Source organism: Oenanthe melanoleuca, chromosome 1A, assembly GCF_029582105.1.
Source record: "Oenanthe melanoleuca isolate GR-GAL-2019-014 chromosome 1A, OMel1.0, whole genome shotgun sequence".
Classification (NCBI taxonomy): domain Eukaryota; kingdom Metazoa; phylum Chordata; class Aves; order Passeriformes; family Muscicapidae; genus Oenanthe; species Oenanthe melanoleuca.
Window position 1 is genome coordinate 24,451,458 of NC_079334.1, and position 27,183 is coordinate 24,478,640.

Consider the following 27,183-nt stretch of genomic DNA (forward strand, 5'->3'; position numbering starts at 1 on the left):
AATAAGAGAAAAAAGGACCTATGTTTCTTTAGAAAGGGGAAAACATAATCAGACTACAAAGTAATATTTAAGTAGGGCTAGAACTTCAATGCCAGCCCTGCCATTCCCTCTGCCAAAAGAATTAATTGCCAAGTGCACAGGGACAGACATAGGAGTGATACTGATAATGTTTTCCCCCCCACCATTACTTAAAGAAGGTACAGGTTTCTTCTCCTTCACTTTTACCAGCAATAGTGTATTTAATAATTTCCATGAACCCCCTTAGCAGGATTTCTTCCTCTCCATGGAATTATATTGATCCTGAATTCTTTCCAAATCAAGAGTACTATCTTTCCCCTTTATCAGTATAAAAGAAAAAAAATGTTATGGGAAGCTGACTAGAATGAAAGATTATGTATGAAGTGACTCAAACATTCCAAATACTCACTTTAGAAGACCAGCACAATGTAGAGCACACAGCAGTCTAATTCAAGAAAAAAAGCAGCCCCTGCACTCACACAGTGATGTCAAATGGAGTTACCTGTGGGCAATACATGGATGGTGGTCTGGGAAGGGCCACTTGTTGGCACACCTGGCTGCTGCACAGGGCTTGGCTGCAAAGGTGGCAAAGGCTGCAGGGGTCGAGTCAAGGGCTGGGTGGGTATGCTCAGTCCTGTCACAGGTGCCTGGCTCTGGTTCTGCTTCTGCTTCTTGCCATCTGCTTTAGATTAAACAAATTATATAGACAACAGCAAACAGAAACTTTCATTTCTGAATCACAGTTTCAAACATCAGAGTTTTACAATCCTTTCCTCCCTCTCCCATTCATAGACTGTTTCTATTAAACAATTCCTAAAGTCTTTAAAGGGCTAAACACTGCAGCACTCAGGTTTAGTTCCCTAAATAAGTCCTGTCCACCTTTGATGTTTACATTTTTTTATTTGCTCTTTCCTTTGTTCTATCTGTTAGTCAGTCCTTTCCCCACTATTTTGAATTTTCACAATATTTACTTAAAAAAGGGGAAATCACTTTATTATTTATAGAAAACTTTAAAAAGAAAATTTGGTTTTATCACATTGACACCTTCCTCATGTGACTTACTGACTTGTGTTACCAACAAATATTGCCTGTTTCTGTAGTTTACTATAACAATACCTTTTCCTGCTTTAGTTCATTTGTGATTACATAAAATATTCATTAGAGTGCAAGTCTGTATGCAATCAAGACTTTGTACAACTTGAATAAAGAAGAACTGAGAAGCTTTCATCTGGACATTAAAGCAGAAATGGGAAAAGGAGGCACTCCTGAAGAACTAAAAAAACAGAAGACAAAAGAGTAGATTTTAAAGGCAGTCCTCAGAAGGATTCTTCCCTAATAAAACTGTACATGCATCAGCCACTAATTTAGTAAAAGAGCACAGAATATAAAGATGAAAATACAAAAATACTCATTTTACTCTAGAGAAAATATAACAATATAGCGAGGACCACATTTAAAATGTTCAATTAAGTATACCAAGTAGATTTCAAAGGATTAAGAACAGGGTTGATACCAGCATAGCTCAAAGTGTTGGAGTTTTTAGTAGTTTGAGACTATTTTGACTGTCTCATTGAGCTATGTTTAACACTAGGTGCTAACAGCTTGATGTAGCAGTACCCTTCCCAAACTGTTGTATGATTCTATGAGACATAATTACAGAATCACAGACTCATCAAGGTTGGAAGAGAGCTTCAAGATCATCTAGTCCAACCATTAACCCAGCACCAGCATAATCACCCCCAGACCATATGCCCAAATTCAAGACCTTAAAAATAAAACACATTATGAGTTGCAGCACATATTGTCTTTCTGTAGACTCAACTAGCCAAGCTACTTCACTAAAGCCATTGGATGAAAATGTACTGTTCTTTTTTTTTTAAGTCTATAAAAGGAGTAGCGAAGGGATGTTCATTTTATAAAGAAAAGGTGAGATCCTTCCTGCTGTGATCAATTAACAGGCCTTGTGATTGGTTCAAGTTTCTTTTATTGTCCATTGATTATGAGAGATTTCCCAGTGTTCAATAAACTACTTGACTCCAAAGAGATTCCTACAGAGATGCATACATCTGCTTACTTCAAGTATTTACAGACTGATGCACATCTCAGCTACCACTGAATGATTTCAGTGATGTGAGTTCGTTCTTCGTCATGACTTAGAAGATGCACTCACAATCCAACAAGCAAAAACCTTTACACCCTACTGCTGTAAATGTGGTTTAAGGAAAGATTAGGGTTTGGACAAATGTGAGGGCTTTTCCAGTTTTGCTTTTGCTTTTAATTTCACACAGAGCAAGTTCATTTACCCTTGACAAATCAAGAAGAGCCCTGCTGACATTCCAGTGACTGGAAACTAGGTCAGCATTGCACCACCCACAGGAAATGATGACAGAGAACTAACTAGACTTCATTAAATAAATGTTAACAAACAGCAAAGGCTATTTAAGTTTAAAAAAAACAGTAAGGAAGACTGGGTACATAGTAAGCACAAGACTAAGGTTAAAAGTACTTATGGAACAGTTTCCAACACTAAATGAACACAGCATTAACAAAACAAATGTGGACCTAGAGGAGACAGAAAAATATAATTTATGGAAATAAGCACAAAATGAAAATTGTTACTACTAGAGGTGTAAGCAAAACTCCTATTCTAATACACAAAACAGAAGAGGGACTTATTTCCATACCAGAAACAGTCTACAACACTGCAGTTATAGCACAAAGCTTTGAACAATGTTCTAGTTCATAACTGGTATAGGTGGATTACAAAACAGCAAGCATGCCACAGGCATGTTCAAGAATAAGTAAAAAAAAATAATCCAGATAACTACAGATCTTTTAACCAGATAAAATCCCTTATAAAATAAAAAGCTGATTATGTGTTTAATAAATTTTCCTACAAAATAATAAAAAATCAGAACACAGCTGTTTAAATTTAAGAGTACATTACATATCGTTCTAGACTACAGACCCACTTTAGACTAAATCTATGAATTGTTTCAATACTCATACAAAATAATTCAATGATCCTTTTATAAAAAGCCCAGCAAGGTCCAAAGTGCAAGTATTGCAAGATAATTGCAGACAGAAAAGTATCTAGATTACTGTTAACATCGTAATTTTTGCACAAATCAGAAGGTGTTATTAGATATTAGTGATATTAGTAGATATTGATATCTATTTAAATACCTTTTACAAGTAACAGAATTCGGTTTACTTTTTATGTGGGTGATAATGCTAAAAGAAATAAAATAATCAGGAACTGAGTGTTCCCAACAACACTATGGAAGTGTTGCTCTTCAATTTGAATTAGTATTGAGCTAATATTCCTGCAGGAAACACAGTAATACTGGAAGTATTTTCTATTCTGAGGTTGTTTAAATCTAGGAGAAAATAAAACCTGCTCCACATTTGCTGTAAACAAAATTCAGTGGAAAAAATATTTGGCCAAAGGCATAGAGATGCTTATGATCATGCAAAAGCTGTTACAAGTGTACTCTTCCTGTGTTTAACCTTGAAGTTATTAACAGAACACATTCCCAAGAAACTTGCTCAAAAATCCTAGTGCTGTGCTCTCACAAGGTGAAACTCAAGCTTTTATTAGGGTTTCTTATGTTTCTAGAGTTTATACAAAAAACCACTGACTTCTCACACAAATTCTAAACATGAACTAATCTGCATTGGCTTTAGACTATCAGCTGCTTTGCAGTGAAGAGACACACAGGAACTAACCCAGCACTGAAGTACTACCCTAACCTTCCTCCTAATGGAAGGACAGTATTCTAAGACCTGACAGCTAAGTGGAAAGTATCTCAGAACTTTCCACTTTCCACTGCATAAATTTTTAAAATACTGGCTCAAGCCCCCACAAAGAAACTGAGGAAGAATTAAGCTGCAATGGAGTTTTAGCTCTCTTGTCTCTGCAGCACTCCTATGTAGAGAAGCAGTCTTACAGTTGTATATGCAACTGTGCTATTGATCTTTTATGCCAATTGTGAGGTGAACGTCTACTTAATGCAATTAGGAAGGAAAAAAGTTCTCTGAAAAAATTTATTTTCAGAAACTTTTAGACAGAAAAAAAATAGCTGAAATATATTACAATACTGAGTGACATGCTTTAAAATATACCACAAATCCATTTTAATCTATCTGCTGGATATCTTTTACAGAATATTAAATAGGACTGGGGAGAGGTTAACCTTACCTGACAGGATTGCACAGATCCAAGGCAAGCACCTTTTTATCTTTTTGAGAACTAACTCTCAGAAGAGATGACAGTGATAAAAACTTGATTGCCTCAGCTATTCTGCTACTCAGCTCATCAAGTCAAAATCCTGGCTGAAAAGGACCTCTGGTGGCTGTGTAGTCCAATTTCTTGTTGAAGCTGGATGGCCAATAACAACTTATTCAAGTGATCTGTGGTTTTGCTCTGTTGAATCTCAAAAACATTCAAGAAGACAGTTTCTACCAGTCCTCTGTGCAGCACTAACTTCTTTCCTCCTCAAGCTGAACTTGAACTTCCTGAACTCGCAGTTCACGGCCACTGCCCCTTAAAGCATCATTTGGCACTGCTGAAGAGAATTGTGCTCTGTCATTCTTGTAACTATCCTCCAAGTAGCTGCAGGCTGCTCTTACACTGTCCCTTGCTTAGCTCTTCACCAAACATGGCCATGTCTGTTATCTGTGCTGACAGGTCATGGACTCCAGGCCCTCACCACCCTGACACCATCCAGTGCTACCACTACTTCTGAGTGTGAAGAAGGGGGAGCCAAAACTGGACACCCTATTTCAGCTGTGGTTCCACCAGTGTCAGTTTGGGGGAATACTTAAATGGAAATGAGAACACACTGTGGGCTCATACTCAATACACTGTGCACCACATATCCTCTACTGGTAAGAGATGTAGATAGTCAGCTATCTGAATTGCATCATGCTTCCCTGATCCTTGTATACCTCACACACTCCCTTTTTGGTGACAACATCACATGGAACTGTTCAAGGCCAGGCTGGATGGGGCTTTGAGCAATGTGGTCTAGTGGGAGGTGTCCCTGCCCATGGCAGGGGGCATTGGAATGAGATCACCTTAAAGATCCTTTCCAACCCAAGCCATTCTATAACTCTATTTCTTTCTCACTGGAAGAAATGCTACCATATGCCAAAATTATTTTCTACATTTGTGTAATACAAATGCAAAGCAAATCAAGCTATTAAGAATATTTGTGTAGAACTTGAATGCACAATCTAGAGAAATCACTATCAAGGCTGTCCAGAGGAATCAAACTTCTTGATGACTAGACTTCAGAATGTAGCACAGAGACATGCATTTTGAGTCCAGACAGGATGAAAATTTTACCTCCAATAGTAGAAACATGATTTTTTTCCAATGAAAATGACAGCACAATACATGGTCTTAGGTAGAGACTCATTACTTCTGTGAAGTACTATCATTCTTCACTAATCCAAAGCTAACTATAATTAGACTGGCCCACATTTACACAAGATTTATATAAAAAGAAATGTGTTCTTTTAAAAGATGAAGTGCATCCAAATTGCCAAAGTACACAAGAGCATGGCTATATTTACTCTGCTCTTGGCATATAGTCCTAAAGCAAACAACAATTTGCATTTGGTCTTTAAACACTTGCACACAAAGTGTTAGTTACACAAAAGATTAGAAGCTGTAATATTCTAATGCCTAAGTATCACCTGTAGAATTAAAAGGCCTTTAATTATAATCAGTAAACAGAAAAAATAAATACATATAGAAGAGCTTTCAGGAAGATCATCAAGAACTCAAACATCTCAAATTATTCCCAAAGCCTGAGGTATTTAATCACAGATTGCACTAATGCTTATAATAAAGGAATAGTAAAAATCTAAGACTGTAAGCAAAATTCCTTTTATTTAACACCTAACAGAATATTTTTAACAAGACTCCTATCTAACTGAAACACCAAGGAAAAAATGCACTAAATAGAAACAGAAGTTTATTCCTTTCTGCCACTCACAGGATGAAATAACACTTGTAGCTCAATTATCCCTGCAGCTAGGCAAGGATTTTTCACCCACCTTGAGAAGAGCTGTCATCTTCTTCATCCAGTGTAAGATCAATGACACCTCCCGATTCACTTCCTGTGAACTTCCCGCTCTGAAAGACAAAACTCCTTTGTTTTGCAAAAGCAAATCCAGGGAACATAGGTGGAAAAGGGACATATATTAAACATTGAGAAGGAGAGGTCTCAGAATTGATACTTATTAGAAAGGAACTGATTAAATAAGCAAGAGAAGGTGATTTCAGACAGATATCCCAGGACGTGAAAAATGGGTAATAGCCAAATGACTGTATTGCAGTAAAAAGTATTGAAGTATTACAGTATTTTCAGCTTTGTAAGGAGTAAAAGCCCCTGATGAATAGGAGCATATTCCTGTTTTACAGGTAAATGCATAACAATTTGCTGTTATAAAGTATTTCAACTATGACTCCTAACATGTTAATCTGGTCCTTTCCTCTGTAGTGGTGTAACTTTCTGACAGAGCAGTCATCAGGACTTATCTATACTCATACTCATCTATGAGACAGCTTTGCCTGTGTACTTACAAAGACACTGACTCCACATTAAGAAAAAGGGAAAGCTACACTGGAACTTGTATGCTTACAAAAGACATCAAAAGCCATCAGGAAACTCCAATTGTATTCAGTAATTTCATTATTGCATTCTCATCCATTATGATAAATTTATAATTCTACATACAAACTTATTTTTAACCTTCCCTTTAGAGAGCATGAAGGGATCTTTTAAGCTGTTGCCCAGGTTAAATGTTTTAATAAAAAACCCTGGAAAACCACCAAACAAGATTTATCTTCTAGATAACTCCTGTGCCTTGGCTGGTCAGACTGCAGAGATCATCAACATTTTACCTTATGTGATGAGAAAAATATGGGGGAGGTCTTATATATTTCTGTGGTTTTAAAGATACTTTATAGGAAAACATCATGATTGTATGAGTTTCTACTTCCTTAAACTTGCTACAAAAATTAGTTGAGGTTCCTTCTTTTTGTTGTTGTTATGTAAAAGAGATTATCGCTTATTGTTGGACTTAACTGCTACAGATTTATGGATTAGAGTCAACAAGTTTCCTTAGGACAGACAAAGAGTTACAAAAGCACCACAATCATCAAAAATCTCTGAGCAATTAATATGGAAAAAGGCTTAAGTTATCAGACCCACATGGTCTGTACAAATGCTGACATGATACACCCTATGAATAGTAAAGATTTTTCTGTGCAGTCAGATGGTGACAGATGCACCAAGCCTAACCACTGAGATTATCTGCTCTATGACCTTTAATTTGGGTAAAACTAAGCCTTTAATAAAGTCTGAAAGGCAATTCTCACACAGGCAAAGCTCCAAGGAGAGGCAAGAAGAGGGACTGTATGATTACTAAATGCAAGCAGAAGCTGCCTGAATTATCAGTCACTCAATCTGGAGTGCCTGACATGACAGTTCTCTTTATTATCCATTATTACAACAAGACTTCTTTTTGCCTTAAGTTCTGATGAAATTCTGCTAATAAAATACAATACCACATTTAAGTAAGAAATATCTAACTACTTAGGTTCACAGGTGATAGAAGAAATCTCTATAGGGACTCATCTCATCTTTCCTAAAGATAAAAAAATGAATTTCAGAATTATTAACCATGGAATTTTTCTGTTGAGTGGCAGCTATTTAAAACTTTCTAGCTTCAGGTTTCTTAGTATGAGCTGATTTAACCACTTGAAGCTTCAGAAAAAGGCACATAATAATCAATGATAAATTGATTAACATAAAGTCAAGAGGAATTTCATTCCAACTGGATGATCTTCCCAGTCAACAATGTGTATTTTGAACCATGGCTCTCTCTGCCAGGAGAAAGCAGATTGAAAAAATGGAGAGGGAGATTTAAAAGGACCTAGAGAAAAAAATCTCTAATATCAAGCTATTAATTTCTTCTCACTAAAAAATACATTAGTGTGAAGTAATTTCCTTTCAATTCTTTCTCTGCAAGGAAATCAAAATCCTTACTAAAATACTGTGTATGACAGCTAACTGTTTTGAAGCCCTACTTGACTGTGCCAATTGAGAAAGCTCTTTGAATTTCCAAGTCAGCAAGTGTCACAGCATGCATTTCTTTATTTTGATGTGTCTGGAAGGCCAAAATATTGAGTTAGTTGAGCAGGCAACTATTAAATCCACTCTGCCAACAAGGTCTCATACATGCAATTCTCAGGAAGGAAGACCTTCTCTTGGCCAGTCACACTACTCAAGGCTTTTTACTAAATGACTTTGGACATCAATCTCCAGAAGTAGTCAGGTTTTTTCTGCAGCCTAGCCTAGAAACTGCAGATCTGCAGGGCAGCCTTTGAGCAGGGCTCTGGTACACCCCCAGTCCTGGTTCTGAGAAAAACATCACTGCATACCATGAAGTACTGTATCCCCAGCCAGATTCCCCTATTTCATCAACCATGCATTTCCCTCAAATGAAATTTAGGAGTATCTTAAGGAAACTTGAAAAACCAAAAAGACTGAACATTGTGTTTCCTGCCTAGAGGAGCATGGTGTAGGCAGGGTATCCCCACACAAGACAGACTGCTCATCATGCCTGTCATAAAGGTCAGGATTTTGACTATTTGCAGCATCCACCTCCACTCCTAAGGAGGAGGAGTATCCATCTCTATATCCCACAGTGTTGTCACACACAGTTTTCAGACACTTGCAGATATCTCGAATTCGAGAATGAAAAGGAAATTCGAGACAAACTGGCATTTTTAAGAGGACTGGTCCACACTTTCCCATGGTAAAACTAAAAACCTCCATGCTCTGAGTTAGCACCTTATCCCAGATGTTTCTGGAGTACTGACAGCACCAGAATGGGTAAGTCCCACAAATTTAACAACAGGTCATCATCTCTGTGAAATACAAGTAATACAGAGTTTTCCGAAAACCCTGTGCCCAACCAAGCCAGAAAACAAAACCACCCTTTTTTAGTATCATGAATATTTTACCCAGAAATTATCTGAGGTAAACTTTTTGTAGTACAAGGACTTGTGAAAACTCCAGTTTACAACAGAACCAAGTTTGAGGAAAGATTACAGAGGAACAGCTGCTCTTTTCTTCCTTAAAAGGAAGGAACAGGATTATTTGGAGAAGATTGCCATGTTACACATCAGAATGGAGATTCAGACATCCTGCTTTGAGCAAAATTAAAACCCAATTGCAGAATGCTTGAAGCCCTGATGAAGTCAAGGGGGAGCCTGGCATGGACTTTCAATCATACATGAAGAACACTTTCATTTGTGACAAAAACCAGAAACAACAGAGCAAGTCTTTCAGCTCCTAATATCAGATTTCAGCAAGCATTTGGGTAGAAACCCGTAAAGCAGAAAAGTGTAGTCAAAGCACTCTGGTCTGCTATCACTTTTTAGCTATCTCTAAACACAGGAAGCCAACAAGATGAAACTGCTTCAGCTGATCTCTGCAGAAGAACAGATGATGCCATCTTAACACCTTTCTATCAGTGCAGCCACATTAGTAATTAATTAAAACCATTAAACTCAACAACATGCACATGTATTGTACTAAATGAAAAACCAAAAGCTGCAAGTTGGTATTTTGAAGAAAGTTCTGAATATGCAATTCTCTATTCACATATGATATACATGATTTAAAAAGTTTTGGTATTATATAACGCCACAGTTCAGTTCATCACAAAGAGATAACAAGGTTATTGCTTGTAATGCCACCTGCTTTTCATAAAGGAACATTTCAGCATGTAAAAGTGAAAAATTAAGGGGAAAAAATGCATTGCAAAATAAAAAAAAAAAATTCAGAGTAGTAAAGATCAAAATCCTAAAGATTATGTGTGGCACACTGACATAGTGCAAACAATTTTATTAACAGTTTCTACTATAACAAACTAGAAAAAAATCTGGAGGTTGTAAACCAGACAACTAATGAAGCATCACACCACCACAACAATACATGACGCACCAAGGCGTTATATAATAGCAAAATCAATCTTAAATGATGGGGAGTGATGTTAAAAATATGTCTTGGGAATGGGATGCATGTAGAGAGGGTGGCAACACTGTGTTTGTATGCATAATTATAAGGTTAATAAATCATTTTGAGTCATTTGTATACTAAATTACAGATTTCAAACACAGTTTAAGCAGTTGTGAAAACTATTTTTATACATTTTTGAGCATATTTCAGCCAGACTGTTTCAGTGTCAGATTTATCACTCCTCAACCATTATATTTTCCAATGCAGTAACTCCCACAAAATTGAAGTAATTATTCCAGCCTTGCAAAGATGTCATGAAAATCTACTCTACCAGATACCAAATATATTTTTCATCTCTTACCAAGACAAAAAGGAAAATAATAATATAATAAAGGAAGCAGTTTACCAAGATCAAAGTTTACACAAACAAAATTTCACACATATTTGTGTAATACTCAAAAACACTTAACAGACACCTTATGTGTTGCATTCACATGATTGCTCCATTCCCTTTACCCTTAACTGGTACTATGCAACACTTTCTACAGAAGAAGAACAATGCTAGCATGGAAAAAAAAAGAAAAACGAGTTACAACAACCCCAAAGTATTATATACCCTCTCATTTCTTCAGTGCAAAGACCAGATGTTGCTTGGCTACCCCTATTAACAAGAACACAAAGAAGGGATTGGTTGCCAGAAAAGCTGGTTTGAGATGCTGTTAATCCTAGTCCTGATTAGAAATTACAAAGAAACACTTGACACAATGCTAGAAGTGATTTTCTACAGCTGTGATTCTCTTTTTGCTTTATCAGAGAGTTAAAAGGGTATATAATGAACACAAACATACATGCACACACACACGTCTCTTTACTGGTGCTTACTCTTTGAAGGTGAAACATCTACCTTATTTCCCCAAGACTCACTGACAGTTTCCCAACAGTATCATGTGGGATGGCCATCTTATTGAACAGGAAATATATTTATAACACTTTTCAGATTAGTTTACTGCTGCTTTTAAAAGCTATTAACCATGCCCAGAGTAACGGCATAATCAGTGAGATAGTTTTAATATATCTTCCAAAATTTTTGGCCTCAAATGACAAATTTAAGCTATGATATATAAGTATATTTACCATTAAAAGCTGCATTCAGTAGCTGAGGGTAGTTTAAGTAACACGCACACAGTCACAGGGAACGATAATCAGTTTAAAAGTCATATGAGAATGAATTCACTTTAACCATGTTCCTTAAAATAGCCATCCAATTCAGCTACATGACATCCTGCTAACAACTTTATAATTTAGTTTTCTAATTAGTCTCAAGCAAAGGTTCCACTTCACAGAAAACAGCTAGTGGCATTTTAAACAGCCCGAACATAATCCCAGGGTCAGAGACAAAAGTCAAGCAGCCCATTTTACATATACAACTATATAGGTTTATTTTGAGTGACAAAACCATGAAATGCAAGGAAACATATTCATCAATAATGCTTCAACAACACAGAATTAATAGCTGCTTATAAATTGTAAGCTGACATATCCACTTTGCTCACATTATTTCTCAAGAGACACTCACAAAGTTTGTTATACATTGCAGAGTAAAGAGATAGGAGTTATAAATGTACTTTATTAATGTTTTACCAGATGAATTTCCAATAGTCAGCAAAATAGCTTAAATTAATCTGTAGTTCAACCAAAGAAATCAAGGTATGTCAGAAACAATGGGAAATGGATAGGACACTGGTGGACTTTCATTTAACAATCTAACAGTAGCTATAAAGTGAAATGCACAGATGAAATATACACTGGAAAACAGATTTACTCCTGAAGAGGATAAGGGGCACATGAAGTAGGAAACAGGAAAAAAAAGACTATTCACCTGATCTGGTGCTTTAATAAATATAATGCAAACATTCTTCAAGATTGACTTACGCCAGACATTTTCAACACATCAAACCCTGTTAAGATTTGTTCACTGTTACTTTAGGTTACAGTGTAATAAAACTGCTTTATAGTTCTCTCAGTATACCATAGCTATGTTTATATATCATATATAATATATATAAATCCTGTATCTATAACTGGGACTCATACTAAAATACTTTAAAACCATTCTAAAGTTTTGCTATATAATTAAAAATGCCTTTGCCTCTGTAACAATAACATTCGCCCCAATACAGTAAAAGTGCTTGTCATGTCTTCAGAAATGCAACTCAAGGACCTGAGGCACTGGAATGGCCATTGGTAAAATGACTGGGACTAAATAACAACTCTTCAATTTTCTGTGTACACAGAAAAACGCTGAAGAGGAAAGACTAATACAAGTAGTAAGATGTCCCTTCCACATCCCTGCAGACACTCCTTTTGGAGCAAGAAGCACAGAGAGAGGCTGAAAATAAGAAACAGTCATACAGCAAAATCACACGTCCAAGCTGCATACTGAAATCTTTGACTATACTGACTAAACAGCAACTACTGAGAAACTGTTCAGTTCAAGATAACCAGAGATACTAGACTAAAATCACAACAAACCCAAGAAGACATTCAATTTCAAAGCATCCTTCCAATGCCTTCAGGTATTTGACACTGCGCACAGTGGAGCTCTTCACATGATACAGAGAAGGTGCAATTAAGCAAAGAAAATTTGACATACTTTAAGATACCATGCCAACTTCATAAAAACAAAAATAATAAGAGTACTCCTTAAAATAATAGCTGAGATTTCCAAACTTAACAGGAAAATACAGGGAAAACAAGATCTATATTCACAACACCAGTACCAAAGCTGAATTATGAAAATGAGATGCAAAACTAAATTTATGGAAGCATTATATGAGGAACCAGTATTTCTCCATTGTTTTCAGGGTCATCTCCATCAAAGAGAATGGAATTTAATCAATAACACAGCAGTCAGTATTAATTTAGTTGACCTTGTCTAAGTGCTGGTTTGGTTTTTGTTTGTTTGGGGTTTTCATTTGTTTTGTTTGGTTGGTTGGTTTTGGTGTTTTTGGTGGGGGGGTTTGGTTGGTTGGTTTTGCTTTTAGGGATTTTTTTAAAACTGAAATAAAACAGTCATATTTTAGGAGAAGATCTAATTAGAAAATTCAAGAATCATAGAAGATAAATTTCTTTCAAAGAATATTTGTTATATTCAGATTTTTTAAAGTGATTTTTAAATGACTGATGATTTAGCATTAAATCGGCAGCCAAAGCATAAATCTAAGTTTAGACAAACACACTATACTTAAACTGTTGGTTCACCAAACAGATTCACTTAGAGTGGAAAATAATGGGAAAAAACCCCAAAACTCTGTTACCTTGCTGTTTGAAGTTTTTCGCTGATACTGCAACTGAGTATAAGTCAATTTTGATAGAAATCAAAATTTCATTATGTTCACACAGAATAACCTATACTGCCATGAGCAGCACTGACTTGAAACTTGACTCCCTGCTCCCCAGATCACTGTACTCACAGCCAAAATTTACTTTACAAAAGCTACAGAATATGCATTTGGTTTACTTCAGTTTTTCTAAAAATAAAATACATGTAGGAAAGATTCATTTAACACCTTAGGTGGGAGGGGAAACAGGAGAAAGATTTTTTTCAGTTCTGGAAGGCTAGAAAGACGTTCTACTAACTAGAAATAATTCAAAGTTTACCAGAAAGCTTAGTAAATAATGATCCCAGGTCTTGTGAAGAAATAATACTTCCAGGCCAAAGGAGGAATACTCTCTCATTTAAAAAAAAAATAATAATTCTCCCATACTAAAACCCGGAGGGTAGTAATACTGCAGTCAGTAGCTTTGAAGTATCAGGTTCAAACTGAAGGTAACAGGAGGACACTCACAGCTGTTGCCAACAGAATTAAAATTTAACAAATGAGAATCCAAAAATGCCCAATTATAAGCCAGTAGAACGGAAGTCAAGTTAGAAGCCAAATGATAATCAAAAAGAATGAGAGACATGCCAATATTGGCCAAGAGAGTCCCTTTTTCTATTTTAATCACCAGCTAGATTTGTGCTGACAAATGAAGCCATCAGCAATCTGCTGTTGCACAAAGTCCCTCAGATGCAGTCAGAACCAGAGCAGGGCATGTGGTCAGTATGACCACAGCATGCAGCAAGAGGGAACACAGAATCATCTCTTGGCAACATACTTTACTTGTTTCTGAGAATAAATGTTAAATGCCAATATCCCTTAAATTTGGAAATCTATGTTACCCTAAAATATCCTAGAAAAAGTTACTGCACAGTTCTTCTGTATTTTGACAACTATTTGCCCTTTGTTTTTTCACTTTTTCTTCTCACCATTTGAAAGGATCACTTTTTCTACCACATCTTTAACTGATTTACTTTAGGTTTGACAAAATGATCCATACTTTCTTTCCTCCAGTCATAAATTAACACTCCTATTAAGTATGTAGGACTGTGTAGAAGTAATTTCTATATTAACAATTATATCTGATCAACTATCTCAATCATAGATGAGTTTAAGATCACTAAAGACTTTTAACCTTTATCATCATCCATTAGAAAATGGAATACTGTGTTGGTCTTAGACTTTGGAAAATTGATGCAGTTAAGTATGAATAATCTACACAAGGCCACAAAGATAAACATTATCAGCCAAGATAGTAACTCCAAAATTCAGGCATCAACTTCTCTGTACAGACTATAGCAGAGTCTGTATCAACTATACACTGTAACAGAGCGACAAACCTCATTCAGAATTTGAGAGTCTATCCCAACAAGAGAAGTTCTCCACAGAATTACGAGTTTAGCATGGTCAATTTGTCATTTCAGCTGAGATTCCCTCTATTTTGTCATTGTTGAGCAACATCAACACTTCAAGTGAAGTCTTTAGTGTGATAAACCTTGAGTGTGAAGTGCATGTGTGTGTGTGTACACACATTTAAAAAGGATAAAGCAATTTATATTTCATTGTTAATATAATGGAAAACAGTTTTAAATGCTACACTGTTTCTTCTTCCAAAGGGGACCAACCATAATCTGTGATTCTATAACCAGTTTTCTATTTTTATTTACAAGAAGATCTCTTGTCAGAATCTATGATGATAATTATTCACATCCACTATATTGAGAATTTCTAACCTGTAAAAAATCTATGGAAAAGATAATCACAGTTTACTTGTCAGTTTACTTGTCAGTTTACTAATCTGAAGAAGTTAAAACCAAAAATAGTATTTGGACAGGGTTCAATGGGGAAGAACAAGATGTATTTCTTGTGAATTATATATACTGACAAAGACTAGAGTGCAAAGATGATGTGACATGTAATGAAGATGGGTGGTGGGAGGAAATACAAAAAAAAAAACCAGATCTCACAAGTTAGGCACAGAGACAACACAAACACTAATTACCTGGCATTTAAGCCAGGAAATTGTTTTCAGCTCTTTCAAGAACGTTTTCCCCATTTCATGCAAAACCAAAGAGATCCCAATTTTAATACCACACGTATCAATAGTGCCCTCAGAGAACAGAATGACTGGAATCTTAAGCCAAAAATATTAAAAAGGAAAAAGAAAGCCCTGCAATGCAAATCTGCAGCTAATTGAGAAAATTAATTTAGAAGAAGGCTTGAAAAAAAAGAAAATAAAGGCACAGTCTTCTGGTAGGTCTGATAACAATTTGAACAGAGGGTGACAGTGGTTAAGCAAATCCAGGTGTTTTCATGCATATATATTTGTACTGCACCTGTGTCTATTTCATTCAGCTCCTACTTTCTTGGTACTCTAGTAATCAAGTATTTGATTTGTAAGATGCTACATTAGTGCCAGCAGGCACAAAATGGTATGATAAATAACACTCTTCACAAAATATAAAAGCCACACTCGGTGAAGAAAGCATATCTTCAACTAAGTGGAAATTAGTATCTCCTTTGAATGTTTTTTAAATAGCTCTGCTCAGCCACTTGGAAGAGTCCAGATGCCACAAAAAGTCATACAAACTCCAAGCCCTGCTCTGTTTAAATTTCTGCTCCATAGCTCACATCTCAAACACGAACAGAATACTTCTTGCTGAATTAGACCATAAGAAATTTCCTTAGTAAACCAAGTAAAAAAAATCAGGTGATTTTTCCACTTTAGCAACTCATCCAAAATCAGTTCTTTTACAGAAGCATCAAGTCATTGGTTCTTGTTTTATCACACGCTTTATAAAGACAGGTTTGCTACAACAGCCTTGCAGGGGACCGGCAGTGAGGTTCCCACTGGCCATGCTCTTGGGGAGAAACAGCTTGGACGAACTGCGGTTCAACAGGACCGGGCTTTTGCAATTCAGAGCTGGGCGTCCCTCAGGGACTGAAGCCACAGAGTTAGTGCCAGGTGGCACCACAGATTTTGTAGGGAATACAATTTTGTTTTGTTCTAGAACAACATGTTTTACAGAAGAGGTGGAAGCACCAGATACTGATTCTTTTATCACTTCATTCGGGATCTTGCTATACCGATAATTGGGGGCGTTATTTTCCACGACATCTGACCAGGCCCTGCAGCGAACCTCTGCAGATCCCCAGTAGTGCCTAACAGCAGACTCAGAGCGATGGCCTGTCACTGCCATTATTTCCCTAGGCCCCAGTCCTGCTTCACAGAGTAGCTGGATGGTGGTAGTTCGGAGAGAATGATTGGTGTACCGCTGAGAGAGCCTGGCTGCCACACTTATCCTGGGCATCATGGTACCCAGGTAGTTCACACCCATTGGTTCTCTTTTGTACCAGACAGGCTGCTCTTGCATTTGCTCTGACGTTAGCTTTAGAGGGTGCAGGTAAAAGGCAGGGGGCTCTGGAGGCAACTTGGACAAATAAAGTTCCAAGGAAAAAACAGGACAGTTTGGGTCCCCGGGCATATCATACATTTTACCCATTTTATGAGGATCTTCTCCATTTTTGCCTTTGCCAGGATATCTGAACATAGCATATCGACGCCCATTCTTGTCCTTCTCAACAACAAATGCATCTGGAGCCAGATCTCTTAGAATTTCCCTCCCTCTCTTGGCAAAATGCAACTGCAAATCAAACCACACCTTGTTGACGAGTGCCAGGGGACTGTGCAAACCCAGCACGCCAGATTGCTTAATCTTACGCAAGTCCTCGGCAGCTATAGGAGGATGGTGGTGAGTCTCATCCTTCCCCTGCATGCGCAGCATCTTCAGCACGCTCACAAACACCATGTTTGCACTGGCAAACTCTTTGTCTTTCATTAAGCAAATCTGACGATTGTAAGGTGGCATTTTGAGATGCCGGTTTAAGCCGGCACGCATTGACTTGTAGCTTGCCACACTGTAGGTATTTCCATCATGGTTTCTTACAGTGTAATAAAACTCTCTTAAGATATCATTGAGTTCACTTACTGGGACCAATTCAAAGCTAGGATCCTTGCCATTTTTGGCCAACCACTGCTTTAATAGGTTAGCTGCCCAGCCAGTCTGCTTGTGGGTGTTTTTGATGCTCTTAGCATCCTCTTCCTCTTCCTCCAAGCCAAAGAGGACATCCTCAGGGAAGTTAAAATTCGTCTGTGCTGCTTCTACTGCTTCTTTATTTTCTGATGAAGTCTCTTCCTGTTTCAACTGCTTTTTGAAACAATTGATCAAAGTTGTACCATCAAATATGCCACAGGTATACGGCACACAGTGAACTACTTTTTGATCTGAGAGCTGCGAAGTGTGGAGGAATATGTAATATTTTGGATTTTACGTAACAAAAAGCAGGTGGCATTAACTGGATTTTTCAAATGAATGGCATGTCAATTCCATACCTCACTAGCCAATTAAAATGCGTCAAGTCCTTTTTTAACCATGGCATTATGCATGCTTTAACTGATTTCACGGAAAGCAAACCTAGCACATACACAACAGATGACTGAAAATCTGAAAACATCCTATGTCTTTTATTTCCCTCCTCCTAGCTCACCTTCCACTGCTAAATACCATTATTATACAATCTGGTTTTCCAAATTTTTGCCAGGTTTCAGGCTCTAACTGAAGGAGAATTCCAAAATACACATCTTAAACTGAAAATTAAACCTTAAAACTGTACTGCTGTCATCCATTATGGTAGTGGATTTCCTACATATCAAATACTGACATGGGTTTTTAACAGCTATAATCCACAGGTATCTTTGAAAAATGAAGTTCCAAACAATCTATCTTTATTAAATGCCTTAATAGAAAGAGAGCGAGGCATGGTTAATACTCTACAATACTGGCTGCCTTTGCCAGACTATTTTCAGCAGACGAAAACCAGAATATTGTCCAGTATATTTTCTTCTTGCTTTGAAATACAATTTAGATTAACTTGTGACACTAATGAATTTGGAAATGTTGTCTAGAAGAAATTAAATTTACTACCCTTACTAAAATGATTTCTGGTTAACAGCAATAGTTAAGGATGAGGTGCTTTGTGAAACATCCAGAGACAGAAAGAAAATTATTTCTGTAGAATTTTAAACTTAATTTCAAACTTTAAATTTCAAAGCAAGTTCAACAAGTTCTAGACAGGGAATCCAGAAGTACTGCAAGTTATCCTTTATCATGAAGTAGCTACTACTGAAGAAAGTTTCTTTTCCTTTTTTTTCCTCCCAAGATATAAGGCATAAGAATTTCAATTTTAATGTCTGGATTAGTGTTGAAATGAGACCATTGCAGTAATTTATAAAATATTTGTAATTATAAGTTCAAGCCATTCAGACAAAGATTGGGCAGTCTTTTCTTTGTATGCTATCTTTGTTTTAACAGACAATTTTTAGTCTGCTCCTTAATTACCAACTCGTCAACCTACAAAAATCCCATCAGAAAACTTCTGAGAAAGTTATCAGAAGCTCATGCTGCAAGTAACAGTGAATCAGAAGAAGAAAAATATAAACTGAGAGGAACTAGAAAGGATGGCACAAAAGAAACTAAAATTGTTTCATTATAATCAATAAGGGTAAAGAATCCTGTGGATTGTAACTTTAAAATTTTATATAGAAACAATCAACAGCCTACCTGTGTTGTTCCCTCAGCAGGTCGCTTGTTTGCCGAAGTATCTGTTGGTGGCCTGCTTGTCTGGTTTTCTGAAGGGTCAAGAAATTGTTCATTTGCAGTATCTGATCAGTACTGATTACTGCTACCAGCTTGCCATATTTGAAGGCAAATATTCAGACATATTTTACATTTAGCCCTAGTTTTAAATTATAAGTATTCAAGTTTGATTAATGAGTTCCTTTCCTTGTAAGTTTGACAATATATTAAAAGCTTTTTATGAGTAATTTCCTTGCCTGGGCTCAAAGTATAACTCCAACCTCTCCTCCCTCTGTATACATATTGACAAGCTATTCAACTGAAAAATTAATAAAATTATTAAATATTTCCATACAAAAAAAAGACCTGACTGAAAACAGAATGGTTAAACAGACTGCAAAATATATAACAGAAAGGGAAACTTTAGTAGCTAAGCCAAATAATAAACTAGAAATTTAAGAAGTTCCTTTAATATTTTATGTAAATATATAAGTTCAAATTCTGCTCTCATTCCTTTTCATTTTAACAACAGCTTATCAGCAACAGTGCTGGCCCAAATCAGTGTTTCAATTCGGGTGAGAAATGTACTAGGATATGAAGTAGGTCTAAGGAAACTGCATAAAATGAGACATTCTTTGGACACATAGGTCCTCCCTTTTGTCATTGTATTTCATCAGTCATAGCCCTTTTTATGTTGCTTAAAATCACAGAGCTAAGAGTCAATATAAAACATAAATGCCTAACTTTATGGAGCACGTATTTTAGCATAGGTAACTTACATACAGGAAAATGAAATGAAACTAGTTCTGATGTCAATTTCTGCTTGATCCCTTCTAACATTATCATTGTGCCAATAAGGCACTTGCTATAACTTCAACTCTTCAACAAAGATCCTCAAGATCTCATATAAAAAATTTGAAGATATTAAAATCCTAAGTGCAGACAACCATCAGAGCAGGACTGAAGATTGAGAGGAAGTATTTCAAAATAATTAATATAATTACTGTTATTTGAACATTTACTGGGTTTAGAGACATTATTTATACTGTAAGGGTACTCCTTTGGAATCAGGTTCATATTCAGTTGGGTTTTTTCTCTCATTTTGTTTAAGTGCTGTGAACAGTAAGTTTACAATTATACTTTTCTTTCAGTATGCGTTTGCTTAGAAAGGTAGTTCATTTTATTCTGAAAGGCTGTATTAAAAATAAATATCAAGTTCTTAATGACAGAATAGGAGTTTCTGACTTAGCACTAGGAATTAAGTAAATTAAATTCCAAATAAAACAAAGCTTACAAAGCCACACTGCTGACTCCAAGGGGAGTTTATTTTCAACAATGTCTGAAACAAATCTGTAATAGAGATTATTTCACTATTGAAAATTTCAACAGAAATGCAACCTAGAAGAACCATCTCTGTAGAACACATTAAGAAACAGTTTTCCACAGAGTGCAGTTTCATACTTCCCTCTGACCACTACCTTCTTCTGCCAGTGTCAACATTCAAGCATAACTTACCAATCTTGGGTGGTGGAACAGTGGGTGGTTCAGCAGGAGCTGTACTATTAAATGTAGTGAGAGGAAACTTCATCTGTAGGGGCGGTCGACTGGCAGTCGCATTATAAAGTCCTGGAGTACCCACTGTGGGCAAAGAAGTCCTTGTGGTCTGGGCAACAGGATGTGTAGTAGGAACAGCCTGTACTGCCAACGTTGTGCCTACTGACCCAGCACTGGCTGTAGAGTTCCTCTGAATACCAGGACTGGGCACATGTGGGATGTTATTTGGTTTAGTTGCGTTAGTTGATGCCAAAGACACTGTAGTTTTGGTAAGACTACCAACTGTAGACGAGCTTTGTACAGATATAAATTCAACGTTGCCTGACTGCTGGTTAGAGACCAAAGTCCCTGTGTGGCCTTGCAGAAGCTGAGTCTGGGATGACACTGCCACAGGTACATGCAGGATTACGGGCAAAGACTGCAAGGAGACAGACACTGACTGAGTGCTGCCAGTGGGCACTTGGTTAGTGCCTACGACCGTAGCCGTGTTAGCTGTGGGAAGCACTGCTGTTGTCAAAGAGCTGCTGGAGGACACTGGAGTCTGAAGCTTAGGCTGTCCACTGACAACTGCTGGAGGAGCAGCAAGACTGGGAGCAGGCACTACACACAAGAAAAATAAAAAAAATTAAGCACTTGAATCAAGTGGGAGGTTTCACTGCAACACAGCAAATGGAAACAATCCATGATGAGGGCAGTGAGTCACTGGAACTGGTTATCCAGACTGACTGCAAAAGCCCTATCATTTCAAGTGTTCAACATCAGGCTGGACAGGGCTTTGAGCAACTTGATCTTGTGAAAGATGGCCTGGCCCATGGTGGCAGAGCTGGACTAGGTGTTCTTTAAAGGTTCCTTCCAACCCAAATAATTCTATTATTAAAGTAGTGCATAATTACTTCTTTTTGCAAATAAAGGCTACAGGTATTATTTTTCTCCTATAGTACTTATAGGAGTACACTCTTTTGTACACTCTGATATTCAATGGCCTGGTTAAACATACAGTCCATACTGCATTTCTGTTTATAAAAACTGTCAGAAAAAAAGATAAAGAATTATGACACAGGCTTGAAGAAAGCTCCGAGATTTAACTGTTGAAAACACAAAAATACAGCATTTTAAACACCCACTACAGAAATGGCACAGTAACTGGTGCTTCACAAAACAAGAAAAACTGTATCAGTTATGACTAGCTTGCATTGTATAGGTAGGACCTTGTATCCAGAAGGTTCTACCAAAACCAAGTATTAATGTGTCAGAGAACATATGACTGTTATGCAATAAAATTTCAGGATTAATTCTAAAATCAGGAGCAAAATACACTACTGAAAGCCAGTACATGCAAACTGTAAGATAATCCTATGGGAAAGATTCAGTATTCAATATAAAACTTTTTTTACAACCAAGGACAGTGAGAATATAATCAATAAATTAATGGTGAGTTTGAGTATGTATTCCCTATAAAATTTTAATCTAGAAATTCCATTTTTTAACATTATCCCTTTAGGAAGTGCAGTTTATAATTGCTGTTTAGTTTCCCACTCAATTTCTATAGTCATTAGGTAGAGGGAAGGATATAATCAGCATCCTGTGTGTTTCAGTTCTTGGCAGCCAGTTTTGCTGGCATACTCAGCAGGCAGTCTCCTGAATCATCCAATTTACCTTAAGTTCTGCCTAGCCAAATCAATAAAGTTTTTCCCATACCTCAAAAGCACACTACACAAATATAAACTGGGAATGTGCTAGAGAACTAAAAATAATGATTTTATGTCAGAAAAAAGGAGATAAATCAGTTTTGCTCTGTTGAGTTAGTTACTTCTTTAATGGAAAGCAATAAAACTTTTAAGAAATATGTTTATAGTCCAGAGGTAGTTTCTTACCTGGATTCACAGGAGCTTGAAAAGTTGCTGGTGTGCTCTCTCCTACATTCCTCTTTGATTCTAGCATTTGCCTCACTGTGCCAGCATTTCTAAGGAATGAAGTTTGAGTTGGCATTTCTCTCAGTAAGCCGTATGAGGTGTATTTATGAACAGTACAATGGTGAAACAAAAATCCCTAATTTTACAGTTGTTCTTTTCTTTGAGATTTTCTTTTCTAAACCCATTTTTTGCTTCTCAGGCAAATTAATTTTGGATATTTCCCATATAAAAAGAAATACAGAATCATTTATAAATTTTCAAGTCCTTGCACCAAGCTTGCCTTGCACCATGAGAATTTTGTTCTTGAAATTAAACTTCCACTACTACCTATAATTTTTTAAACACTGAAACTGATGCTAAATAACACACTGAAACTGATGCTAAATAACATCTAAATTTAACCAAGAATGGGCTCAATTCCGTTAGCTCATGACTTCTGTAAAAGCAAATCAGATTTTACAAGTGAAGAGCAATGAAGGAAAAGGAAAAACACTTTTAATTAAAAAAAAAGAATACAGAGATTATCTGAAGTGTCTGAAGTGTCCTATGTCATGGTGCCAATGATGTGCCTTGCTTACCGATACGTGGCATTGTTTACATTTGCAGTGTCAGGTGCTGCTTTCCCTGGAGACACAGGTGCATTTGCCACATTCTACACAGAAGGAAAGAGACAGAGGCTATAAGAAAACATTCTAAGTCAGCTTCCAAATGCTTTCATTCTATTTCATATCCATTCACTGCTGTGTGAGAGAGAATTTTCTGTAGTCAACATTGCAGGAGAATTTGACATATTTTACAACTATCTAAAATCTCCCTGGTCCTACTGTCTCTTCCTGTCCTCTTTCCCCTTCCCACTCTCACCTCTCCAATTTAAGGTAGTGGGATGCACTTTTATTTACATTGTACTCTTCATACTGAAGTAAATTAGATTCAATTATGTACAGTTTAAGGTGTTTTCACACTAAAAATAGCTAAAGAAGCTTCTGTACAAATTAGAATTACATAACAGATGTTAAGTCTTTTTTAACCAAACCAGACAAACCTCATTTGTCAACGCCATTGAATATAAAAGTCACATCTTCCTGCACATAAATTTTGTTTTCCAACACAAGGTTTAGGCTAACTCAGAAAAAATACCCCAGATCCCAGTGAATCTAGTTCTTACTTCTTGTCTCTTCTTCAAGTCCTCCTTGGCTGCTCCAACCCGCTTTGTCAATCTTGCAATTTTAGTCTAAATAGGAAGAAGATGAAAACAAGCAAAACCATAAATCCCCAAGAACCACCAAAGAAATTTTACAAACTAAAAGACATAACTAAAATTTCAAGTCAAGGGTTATTTTCATATCAAGAAAATTATTCTTCCTTGAAATACAGTACAGCTATGTTATTTTCAACTATATTATAGCAAAAAGACAAATGCATGCATCACAATCAAGGTACCTTAGAGACAAGTTTAACTAATTTCCTTCCTATTCACTGCTGCACAAACTGAATACATCTTGTATCTTCACACAAAACTACAAAAATTAAATCCTTATACGATGTAATTAATTTGACACTCTAGTTCATGGCTAAAGATATTGGTGAACAAATATATTGAAAGTGTCTAAGAAAACATTTTAAAAGTCCACATAAACTGTCTGTAGCAACAAGAGGAAAGAGCTGTATAGTGGGAAATGATCTGGCAAACTCTGTACTTCTTTTGATGAAAAAAGTAAAACAGCCTTATCATTCGAATTCGTTATGAGACAAGCTTTTAACTGTCTTGTGAGTCCAAAATTCTTTGCATTTTCTGATATTCTTTATGTCACCACTATACGTATTTTCTACAAAGAATGCAGGAAAGCATACTACATTCAACACTAGCTATTTGCTTCCTTGCTAGGACATCAACAATTCACATTCTGGGGAAACAAGGTGTGATGGAGAATGTTCAAAGTCCAGTGCTGCTGTTCTCTCCTTTCTGCATGTTCCCATCTTCATGCAGATTTCCAGCTTCATAAAGACCTCAGATATTTTTGTATTTGGCATTTTTTGGAAAAATGTCTAAATGGAACAGAAGAATAGAAAAGTAGTCTACTAACAGCTAATGAGTCAGTTTGCCAGTTGGAAGATCCACTTTGGGATTTCTGTATGGTTAACTGGCTGCTTCCCTCAGAGTAGTAAAATAGTTTTACAACTCAAAAGGAACATTAGTATTTGTCCACCTCCTCCTGCTGCAGAGTCAAAATGGTCTCCCTACTGACAACTGTCGGAACCTTACTGCTAAATATTGAGGAAGTTATTTTTGAATTTGACCCCAGTATGGAGCTGAACACACAAACACTCACCTGCATTTCAGTAAGAACAGTTTTGTGCCTCTTGTTGCATTCCACTTTCTCCATTCGGGTTTTCAAGTCTGCCAGAGTCTTGTCAAATACCGCACACTGTAAAGCGTTAAGTTTTTCTTCTAACAGCCTCTGGATAATCTGCAAAATTGTTATATAAAAAAAACAACAATGCAATCCCAAAATTTGGGGGACCATCTATAAAAATATTCTCAACTCTTAACAAATATCCTGCTACAAACAGAACAATGACAACTGTTGTGCCCTGTCAATTAAATAAATCTACAGTCAGTAATAAGCATGTGGTTGCACAGCTAAGTTTTGACATAATTTTGGGAAATACAAATGGTTTGCCATTAGTTCAACAAATGCATCTCCTTGCAGTATAAGGGTATAAATCTTACTATATATAAAAAGAACCTTAACAACAGAAGATTTTTTTACACAAATTAATTGCTCTTCTTACTTTTCTACTTTTGAGAGAGACATTGGCATTTGAAGAACAGAAACTTAAGACATTCAACAAAAACTTTTTTCTGAGATGGACTTTCCCCTAGCAAAAACTGCAGTGCTGCCTTTCTTGCAGAAGCTAAAAACTTAAGAAGGAAAGACTGGTTTTCACAAAGCTTACTTGATAGAAGTTATTATTTAATGCTTTTCTCCCTTCTATACCTCCTGCAGTGTAAAATTTTTTCTTAGGAAACAAAATAAATAAGCAATTAATATGGTTCAGTTTTTGCCATTCTAAATTAATGAACTTACAACACATGCTAGCTAATGAACTAACAAAAGAACAGTACCATTTTCTTTTCTTCAAGACCATAGGTTCCTTATACAGCAATTGTGCAATTAGGCTATTAACAACTCTACAAAAATCTGCAAAATGCCAGGTTGATTACACTCTTATTTGGAGACTGCCTTTTTTAAAAAGCTAGGCACTCAATAAAGTACATCTCATATAAACTTCATCAAGGTGAAATACATACTTTACTAACATTTTCAGTCTAGAGTCACATGACACTAAGTATTTTATACATTTCAAATATACCTCCTGCAGCATAGTTTTCAAATGGTATTTGGTGTCTTCTTAAAAGGAAGGCTATGTAGAACTTTATGAATTAAGCACCTTTGTCATTTGAATTATATCCAGTGTTCAACCACAAAAAAGAGAAAGTGGGGACACAGAGCGTGTGTGGAAGGACTGCTAATTCAAAGACGGCAACACAAAGTGACAGCTGTGTGTATATGCTCTTTGCTCTGCACCTCTGTTCTACCTTTTGTAATTTTAGGTCAACATCCTTTCTGGCTGTAATTTTTACTTGGAGTTCTGCTTCATAATCTTCTGCCATGTACCGACGATGCTTAGAATGAACATTGTCCATGTCCTCAGATTTGGAACGCTTTCTCTTTGATGCTTCACCTGGAACAATGAGATACAACTGCTCATGAGGAACTCCTGAAAAAACAGGTATCTTCAGAATGCCATGATTACTATGATGTTCTCAGTTTAAGCGTTTTTATTGTAAACCAGTAGCAACGCCTTTGGAAAAACATGCTTGATGATAGCAAAGTACAAAACCAGTCCTTCTGGTATCTGTACATTATTGCCCCGTCAGTGAGTTCTGCTTTGTGATTCACCCAATTGCTGCCCCAGGTGCAAAATGGTCCCTCTCTAGAACTTTCCTCCAGTTCTTCCTGCTCCTATCAGCACCATCCTAAAGTGAGACATGGCTTCTAAGAAGCAAAATGAAACTTTCTTCCAAAAAAGGAATCCTCTTCTTGGAATTCTAGCAAAAAAACCCCTACATCTCATTATGCCAGCATTAACTGTATTCACCTGCCATGAAGTTTTAACTTCTACCTTCAACATCTGACTGAAAAAACATTCAAATTTTTCTTTCACTTCTTGGTTAAGAAGGAAAGTAAAAATCTAACAAAAGAACAGGCTCAAAACAAAACTAGATTATAAAAGTCATTTTCATCACAGTGATGAAGCACGAAAGAACCAAAGAGACCCCATTCACTCCTCCAGCTCCTGGCACTGTGTCCAGAAGGTTCTTGAGGACAGGAGGGACATCTGCTTCTACATAATCTTCAGATTATGTAACAAGGACCTAGAGAACTACAGGATTATCAACTTTACCTCAGTCCCTGGAAGATGATGAAGCAAGTAAGTCTAGACAGAAATCATCTCTAAGCCTATCAAGAAGGTGGTGATGGGGAATAAAATGGATTTATCAAGGGGAAATCATGCATTACCAGCCTGATAGCCTTCTACGGTGAGACCACTGGCTTGATGGATGAGAAGAGAG

General features: G+C 36.7%; 1 protein-coding gene across 13 annotated transcripts in view; it reads right to left on the reverse strand.

Annotated features, from left to right (window-relative positions):
• The window catches only part of ATF7IP (activating transcription factor 7 interacting protein), a 75,124-nt gene that overhangs the window by 5,093 nt on the left and 42,848 nt on the right, over positions 1-27,183 (reverse strand). For 5 of the 13 annotated variants that reach the window (XM_056482432.1, XM_056482429.1, XM_056482430.1 and 2 more), the window contains 9 exons: positions 26,146-26,291; positions 24,875-25,012; positions 23,710-23,775; positions 23,123-23,196; positions 22,506-22,594; positions 20,593-21,231; positions 19,063-19,130; positions 6,085-6,163; positions 521-697 (listed from right to left, as the gene is read on the reverse strand). In XM_056482432.1, coding sequence (XP_056338407.1) covers positions 521-697; positions 6,085-6,163; positions 19,063-19,130; positions 20,593-21,231; positions 22,506-22,594; positions 23,123-23,196; positions 23,710-23,775; positions 24,875-25,012; positions 26,146-26,291 — 1,476 coding nt within the window. The other 8 variants (XM_056482428.1, XM_056482425.1, XM_056482426.1 and 5 more) reach the window with 2 other exon arrangements.